General features: G+C 43.6%; 1 protein-coding gene across 1 annotated transcript; it reads right to left on the bottom strand.

Moving 5' to 3' along the window:
- Positions 1–1,050: 1,050 nt before the first annotated feature.
- Positions 1,051–8,697, bottom strand: Slc30a1 (solute carrier family 30 member 1). Its single transcript, XM_070041557.1, has 2 exons — positions 7,333–8,697; positions 1,051–5,740 (listed from the first exon to the last, which is right to left on the bottom strand). Exons 1-2 carry the CDS (start codon positions 7,952–7,954, stop codon positions 4,836–4,838), a joined length of 1,527 nt encoding a protein of 508 aa, XP_069897658.1. The 5' UTR covers positions 7,955–8,697; the 3' UTR covers positions 1,051–4,835.
- Between the last annotated feature and the right edge of the window lie 33 nt (positions 8,698–8,730).

Below are 8,730 nucleotides of genomic sequence, written 5' to 3'. Positions count from 1 at the left end.
AGCCAAAAGTTCTTTAAAGAAACTTTTTATCTGAAACTACCTACATTTTGTAGTCCCAAGGTTCATATAACCACCCTAATGTACCAGATTTAGGTTAAGTTTCAGAAGACCAAATAGTTGCAAAATAGTTCACAATCCTCATTAATTATATATGCTTCAATTTTTTTTTTTACTATAGCTTGGTATTAGTGTATGTTTTATTATTTTTTATGTGGTACTGAGGAATGAACCCAGGGTCTCAGACATGCTAGGTAAGCACTCTGCCACTAAAGCCACATCCCAGCCCCTTTAATTTTTCTTAAGTACAAGCCAGGCATCGATGGCTCACACCTGTCATCCTAGCTACTCAGGAGGCTGAGATCTGAGGATCGCGGTTCAAAGCCAGCCCAGGCAGGAAAGTCCATGAGATTCATTAACAACCAGAAAATCGGAAGTTGTGCTGTGGCTCCAGTGGCAGAGCACTCACCTTGAGCTGAAGAGCTCGTGGACGGTGCCCAGGCCTAGAATTCATTCAAGTCCTATAACTGAACCTACTCCCCACCCCACCCCTGCCAAAAAAAAAAAAGTATGAAAGTGAGTAACGCATAACTATTATTTGTGAAAATAATGCTTCTAACAAAAAAATTAGTCATTACTTATTCATATGTCTGTATAGTGAATTGTTTCCCATTTCTATGGCAACTTTAGCCCACACTTTTCATCCATGCCACTATCCTTTAACCGTCTCTATTCACTATATCCCTTTTAAACAGCAATTTCCCTTTCAATACCTGAAATCCACTTTTTTTTTGGGGGGGGGGTCCAGTCATGGGGCCTGATCTCTGGGCCTGAGCACTGTCCCTCAGCTCTTCAGCTCAAGGCTAGCGCTCTACCACTTGAGCCACAGCGCCACTTCTGGCTTTTTTCTTTTTGCTTATGTGGTGCTGAGGAATGGAACCCAGAGCCTCGAGCATGCAAGGCAAGCGCTCTACCACTGAGCCACCTTCCCAGCCTTGAAATCCACTTCTTTCTCATAACCCACCCTGATACAGGAGAGGCCACATGCAAAAATAGGTATTAAAATTAGTTTATTCTTCTACTTAACTTTTTAATAAATGAGAAGGAAACACAGTAGTCTGTCTCATATAGAACATTTATAATACATAACAATCCATAAAGCCTCATGGTGAGGTAGGAACAGCTTTGGAAAATAACACAGTCATAAAACATACAAAAGGTTAAGAAAAATGTTGCAGCACTGAACATTTTGTCTGCATCTGCACTGAGATGATAACTGCATTTAACTATACTGCGTCTAGCCCAGAAGAGGGCCAACAGCAGACACAACAACACAATAGGGAAGTTTCTAAAGAATCACAGAATACACTGATACACTTCATTGTGCTGTTTCAAGGCAGAACCATAACATGGCAATTGGTGTCATTACATATATAACCACATATGAATTGTGTGTTACATTCCCTTCAGCATCTTTATGCCAAAGACACTGAACCAGAAAATTTTTGGTTTAAAAGTTTAAATTCAATTAACATACAAAAAGCTCTTGTGCCAGTGAAAATGGCTGCTGAAATATTCCAGAGCTAGTTAGCGAAACAAAATAGCATTGCCACATTTCGGTAGAGCTACATCAAAATAGTGCTATGACAACTCCCACTTCAGAGACAGTGAAACACTGTATGACACAGTTTTAATTTAAAAAACAACAAACAAAAAACCCTCCACCACCTCCAAGACTTTAACACTGTTTTACCACTTAACTGAAACTCAGTATGAAAATAAATATTTTTATATTGTAGAATTCTTTCCCCTATCTGTGTGTGAATGTTTTCAGACAGCAGGTTAATGACATGCTTATCATTCAAATGATAACCAGTTACAAAACAGTAGAAGTCTTCAATACCAGTTACCCCACTAAACACTTCACATTAGGCTCCATAGGTCTTTTCCCTCAAAACTTTGAAATTAACTGAGAATGCTAACAAGACACAAACATGTTAATTAACATAGCCTTGCACCTACTGTTATTTTCCAAGGTGCACTTGATAGAAATTTTTCTTATTCAAATTACATACCTTAGGATAAAGTTATGCAGCATTTTGTTTTCTAAAATGCTAAAACACATACAGCAAAACTTTTGAAGATTTTGTTTTTCAGGCTCTAGTCCATAGTTTTACAATTGTAGATATGCTCCTTTGGAGAAAAAGAAACAGTCATGCCAGCTACAAGTTGACAATGGAGAAGTCAATCTCTTACTAAGGCTGCATTTGGCTTGGAAAAAATTTCTGGTGGGTTTTTAATGTAGGTGCATGCAGCACCTTGTTCTCAATAAACCTTAGAGACTATAGACAGGTTTCTAAATACATATTCTACACTGATTTTGCTCAAATATAAAAGAGCTAGTAGTAGGAGAGATGTGACTCCTGAAACTGATGCGGTGTTATTAAACAGCATATTTAAACAATAGGATTAAGTCTTAAAAGAATTCAGGGTATTTCCCACATTTTCTCTCAAGAAGATATTTTGGAAAAGACAAATTTTACAACATTTAAATATAATAGTATGTCTTTTTTCCCCCTTAAAGATAATGCTAATAGCTAAACATGGGTTAGAAAGTGCATTGTAAAGAAATAAATAATTCTCTGCTAAAACTCAAAAGGTGAAGTCAGTGCCCACTGATTTTGCAATGACGAAGTCCTTTGAAAAAAAAAAAAGATCCTATGGTACCACTCTGTTACATCTAAGCTACTTAAAAGAGTAAGAAAGTGAAAAACTAAAACCTAAATGCTATTATCTTCTAAGCACTTTTGAAAAAGAAAACACAGCCCTTGTTCCATGCTTTTATGCCATTTCTAAAAACTCTTACTCTGATGTTTTGTACTTGGGTATTATCCCACCTTTCAGGCAGACCCCAAACAGCATCTGTAAAGAAAACCCCACTGAATGAAATACATTTACTAGTTATGCTATTGTATCATTGTTGAAGTGTTTACTTAACATTGTTTTAAGATCTTAGAACATTCTGTAAAAATATTAACTTAGGAATGTGCATGATACAGTACAATTTGCAGCTCTCTTGTTTTTCCAGATAGATCCCTCAAATTTAATATTTGAAAAAACCAAACCTTTCTGTGAAACTCAAAGTAACTAACAGTTAAAGAATTACACAATACTAGGAAAGAACATCAAAAGATCAAGGTGTATATTGTAAATTGGCAGGTTATGGTTTTGGCCCATTATAGTAAATGCAAGTTTACAAACTACGTTCCTAAAATTACCCTTTGCAATGGAAAAATTGGCTGTTCTTAAATAGGCCCATTGCCAGCAATAGGCTGATACCAGGGGAAAAACACACCATTTACCACAAAAAAGATCATCCCTTTAAAAAGTAACTGTATTCCAACACTTTCATCTTAAGACCTATTAAGTAATGCATTATTTCAAAACCCAAAAAGGTAGCCTTCCCAAAAGTAGTAAGCTATAAAAGTTACTCAAGTAGTCAGAATACCTTGTTTCTAGAAAAATAGAGCTATACATGATAACTGACATTAATATCCATTCTTTTGAGGACAAAAATCTACACTTTCTGCACAAAGCATAACCCTTTCCTATCAAGAAAAATATAACTTAAATACTCTTAAATATTTGTGTGGGATTTGACATCTATAGCAATAATGAAATAGTCAAGAATAATTTCCTGTGTAGATATTGTGACATCCTGCAAAATAGTCCACTGGTGGGAGAGCTAAGCAATGTCAAGACACAATGACTTGTAGAAGTTTTAAAATTTTTTCTTAATTATTTTGTTTTCTAAGAACTTAGCATCCACATTTCATTAACCATCTGATATTCTTTTCTCTCAAGTCAGTGGCTCCAACAAACTACAAGCCTTGCTGATTGTGCTTGAAAAGCTGTTCTAATCTATTCATGATTTATCATCATGAAGTGACTTTTTAACTTTGAAGTCTTACTTTTTTTAACACAATTTAGATTACACTAACATTCTTCAAAATATTTGGATGTTTGAGAAATCTTTCAGCTGTTTCTAAAACCAATCTTTCAAAGAGTAATGCTGGTGAACATGTCCATGTTTTAGACCAACTTTGGTAGAATAAAAAAAGTTGAAAATCTCAAAATAGTTTATACAGTTGTAGTCTGAATATTAACATCATAATCTAAATAATGAGTTTAGTAAACTTTCTTCCCTGCTCTTAGTCCTTATACGCCCTATTATGTGTAAACTATAATTCAGTTTGTTAATTCTGTCAGTTTCTTAGATTAATACTCAGAAATATGGAATACAGACTATATCTAATCTTATTTCCTGGAATAGCCATGAGTCACTCTTAAAATATTCTGCCATTATGCTATGTAATGATCTCAAAGGGCAAGTAAATATTACCTAAAATGTCAAAGGAAACAAACTTGTTGGTGATTTCAAAGGTCTTACCAATTATAATTCTAATAAAGAATAACAATGGGGGGGGAAAGAAAAGCAAAGAAATTCCAGTAACAATTTTATTTACCCCCCCTAATTTTTAGCATAGGAAAACCAGAAATCAAAATGTCATTATGCCATATAAGGTTTATACTTACTTTAAACAAAAATGTAACATAGTGTTAAAACTGGCTTTCAAAACTGTTACAGCATAGCTGTACTCTGCGCTAGTAATCACAAAGTTGTAATATAGAACTCTGTTATGTAGTCCCATTATGTTCTTACAAAAATAGAATTAACCTGTGTGACCAGACAAGGACTTCAATTACACTACTTGGCAAACTTAGAATTTCCTCTTGCAGTTTTAAGCAAAAGTCAAATATCACATCTTTTTCAAGACTCACAATGATGATTCAGGTTGTTTGTTTGGCACTTTTTTAATCTCTATCACCACAGCAGGGATGCCTTCGGATTTAGTCCTCTTGGGCTTCTTCTCTAGATTGTCACTAAGTTCTAAACAAGAAATGCTAACTGTCGGGGCCTTTTCTGCATCCTTTCCAGAAAGGACTTGTGGCCGTGTCCCACAACATTGCTTCAGAGCACACTGAGTTCTGCAGGCAAGTTCACACGGGACTACGCCTGACTTAGAACCTACACTAGCAAATTCAGGCTGAATGGTAGTAGCGTGAATTCCGTGGTTATGGAAAACGTCTTTAATGGTTTTAGCCACCTGCATGTATGATGCTGGGTTTTCACATTTTATGTGAGCAGTGGCAATTATTCTGCTTCCAGCAAGTTGCCAAACATGTAATTCATGAACTTCCTCAACTCCTTCAACTTCTCGAAGTTCTTTTAACAAATTTCGGATATCAATCTGTTTAGGAACAGTTTGTAGAAGAATAAGAGCAGATTCCTTAAGTAATGGATAAGTTGTGTAAAGAAGTATACAAACCATTACAATACAAAGAGTTGGATCTAAATATAGCACCCAGCAAGGACCAACCTCATGAATTGGTGCATAAGTACTATTAATTTTTTCTACAAACATTTGGCAGGGATCAGGGGAACACGGGTTCACACAAAAGTCTGTTTCAGAACAACCTTTCCAAGAAGAGTAAAAAACCAAGGCATTTACTACTACAATCACTGAACCCAAGGCATCTCCAAGGACATGCAGAAAAACTCCACGCATGTTGAGTTGTCCAGCCCTATCGTCTTCTTCCAGTTCCATGTGGTCAGGCTCTCCGATAAGATTCCCATTCACTTGTAGTTCCACTGAATCATCATTTCTGGGTTTTTCTGGATCTACAAATAAAAAAGATAAATACCAACTCATTCAAAGCATCTAGATAAACAAGTATCGTGTTTCATTCCTTTCAAGTGACAATGGTAAAATTCTTTTCATAAAGCACGATAAAAGTATGCTCAGAGCCATTTGATATCAACTGACACTCTGGAAACAGGTCACATCATATATGGGACATATATGGCCCAGGGTTAAGTCATGATAGTCTTTCTCCACCCTGCTATAGACCCTTCTACTCCCACTCCCGCCAAAAAATAAATAAAAAAACATATCTTTCCTGAGGGAACCTGATCACATGTAGATTATCTGCTGCATTCTTTTTGGACTATACAAGGGAAAACATAAATGTGAAGACTAATATCCATTAAATGCATCTGTGGATAAGTCCACTAATACAAAATGCCTGATTGACACTGGACTCTGTCACTTAGGTTGATTGCGAATAAAACCAATTCTAAATATTTATCATGAATACAAAAGATAGTCTCCTGGTAGAGAGGGTTTAAAAATTGACGAATCATCAACATAAATCAGCAATTAAGGAGATTATTAGTAAAATTGTAACTAAATGAGCACCACCTACTCTAAAAAAGCTTTTAAGTCCAAAGTATTGATCTCGTAAAGGAACTGCACTACACACCAGAGTAGCTTAGTTTGCTCTGGAATAATGCGAAGAAACCCACCATCTATTAATTAAGACTTTTGAAGACACAACTTGCAACTAGGTAAACAAAATCAAATGGGACAAAACTCAACAAATGCCAAAGTATTGTTAACATCTTTAACATCGTAGTGTTTTTTTTTTCATTTTTCTCCCAAATTTCTATCAAGAGCATTTTAAACATCATTTTCAGAATGAAAAGCACTCATGAGAAAAAATATGACACCGATATATTACCATCACTTATATTTTAGCCCCATTAGGAAAAGTCCTAGAGAAGTAAATGTTAAACATGCCCAGACAGGTCTCCAAAAAGCCCATGATTTTCAGGATTAGGGGCCAATTAACTGGAAACATGCACTGCTGTTCATAAAGGAAACCTTTAACCAGGGTTTATAGGCTCTGCATACACCATCATGGAACTTGTTCAGTGCGCCCCTGCGCTACTTCAGCGGAGTTAAGGTTTCCAACACCTCCACCCTGAAGACGATGGGGGAGCGAGGGAGGTGAGGGATGTTCTTCCCCCGTTTCCCAAGAATTAAAAACGGGAAGCATTTCTAATCCCAAGCGACCCAGAAGCGATCGGATTCCGTGCTAGCCGCAACCAGACAAGTCAGTAGAAAGGACAGACAGGTGCGGTGCGGTGCGGTGCGGTGCGCAGCCGGTGACAGTCACCTCGGGACCCTTCCTCCTCCCACCAGACCCACAGTCCCCAGGCCCAGACATCCCACATGCCCCCCCCCCCCCCGGCTCCTCCCAACCCCGGCGGGCTCCGGGTGCGGGGCGTGGTGGGAGCTGGCAGGCGGCGCGCGGGGCGGCGCGGGCGCCAGGGGGCGTGCGGGGCATCCCGCCGAGGGCCGGGCGGAGGGTCCCCGGTCCCCAAAGGTCCCGGAGCCAACCACCTGCGGCGGACGCCGGCCGCCCGCTCACCTGCCGGGTCCAGTTTCATGCCGTTGGAGTTGCTGGTATTGGCCACCAGGGTGTTGGTCTCCTCCTGGTCCGGCCCCGGCTCTCCGGGGGCCGCGTTGCCGTCGTCGCCGCCGGTGCGGCCGGTCTTGGTCCGGCTGGCCTTGGGGAGGCCGTGGCCGTGGCCGTGGCCCCCGTGCGAGTGGCCGTGGCCGGCGTCCTGGCCGAAGCCGCTGTGGTGGTGGAAGAGGCAGAGCCCCAGCACGTTGACCATCAGCCCGGCCACGCCGACCCCGAGGACGACGAGCGGCTGCTGCATCTCGTGCGGCTCGATGAAGCGCTCGATGGCCTCGAGCAGGATGGCGAAGCAGAGGCCGGTCAGGAAGATGGCGTTCACCAGGGCCCCCATCACCTCGGCCCGGATCCAGCCGAACGTGTTCTTCTGGGTGGCGTGGGTCCGGCGGGCGAAGCGCTCGGCCACCAGCGCCACCACGAGCGCCAGCACGTCCGACAGCATGTGGAAGGAGTCGGACAGCATGGCGAGCGACGCCGTCACCCGGCTCACCACCACCTCCAGCACCATGAACATGAAGGTCAGCATCAGCATGCACACCAGCCGCCCGCGGTTGCGCCCCCAGCACCCCATGGCGGCGGCTCGGGGCGCCCCGCACCCGAGCGGGGGGGGGGGGGGACCGCGGAGGGACCCCGCCCGGGGTCAGGCCCCGCCGCGCCCCGCGCCGGCCGGCGGCCCCGGAGGCGCCGGTCCTACGAGCCGACGCCGAGGCCCGGCGCGCCGCTCACCCCGGCGGCGGGGCGGAGGTGGCGGCAACGGTGGCGGCGGGGAGCCGGGGCTCGCGGAGCCCGAACCGGAGCCGGAGCGGGCGGGCTGAGGGGCGACGGCGGCCGGGAGCTCCGCGCCGAGAAGGCTCGGAGCATCTGAGGGCTCTCGTTACCGGTCTCCTCCGCGGCGGCTGAACTGAGGAGCCCACGGCTGAGGCGCTAAAAAAGGCGGCGGCGGCGGTGGCGGCGGCTGCACTCGGCCCGGTCTCGGGCGCCTTCTTTGCCGCCACCCCCCGCCCGCCTTTGCAGACGGTTTACAAAAAAACTTTGCTTTGCACTCGGAACCCCCGTTTTCACACGGACCCGAGCGTGACAAGGCCCTGGGCGCCCCGCCCTCCAGGCTCGGCACTCGTTCCCATTGGTCAGGATGCCCTCACGACAGCCGACGCGTCCCGCCCAGCTTCGATCGCTATTGGGTAAAATAGACGAAGGGGCGGGAGGAGGGAGGAGTCTAGGCTGTAACTGATGGAGGCGGGGCTTTTTCCTCCGGGAGCGGGGCGTGGGCCGGGGGGCCGTGGCCGGGTGCAGCGGCGGGCGTCGTGGGGGGAGGGTCGAGGTCGCGGGCCGCGTGCAGCGCGGTGG

The sequence above is a fragment of the Dipodomys merriami genome, unplaced genomic scaffold, assembly GCF_024711535.1.
Source record: "Dipodomys merriami isolate MVZ:Mamm:240054 unplaced genomic scaffold, mDipMer1.0.p SCAF_31, whole genome shotgun sequence".
NCBI classification, from domain to species: Eukaryota; Metazoa; Chordata; class Mammalia; order Rodentia; family Heteromyidae; genus Dipodomys; species Dipodomys merriami.
The sequence above is the reverse complement of the archived record's forward strand: the minus strand, read 5'-3'. Positions and strand labels throughout refer to the sequence as shown.

Excerpts from the sequence above, each read along its gene's own strand:
- Slc30a1 (XM_070041557.1), bottom strand. The coding sequence starts at position 7,954 with ATGGGGTGCTGGGGGCGCAACCGCGGGCGGCTGGTGTGCATGCTGATG. Across the intron at positions 5,741-7,332 it reads CATGAAACTGGACCCGGCAG|ATCCAGAAAAACCCAGAAAT; the intron begins GTGAGCGGGCGG and ends TTTTATTTGTAG.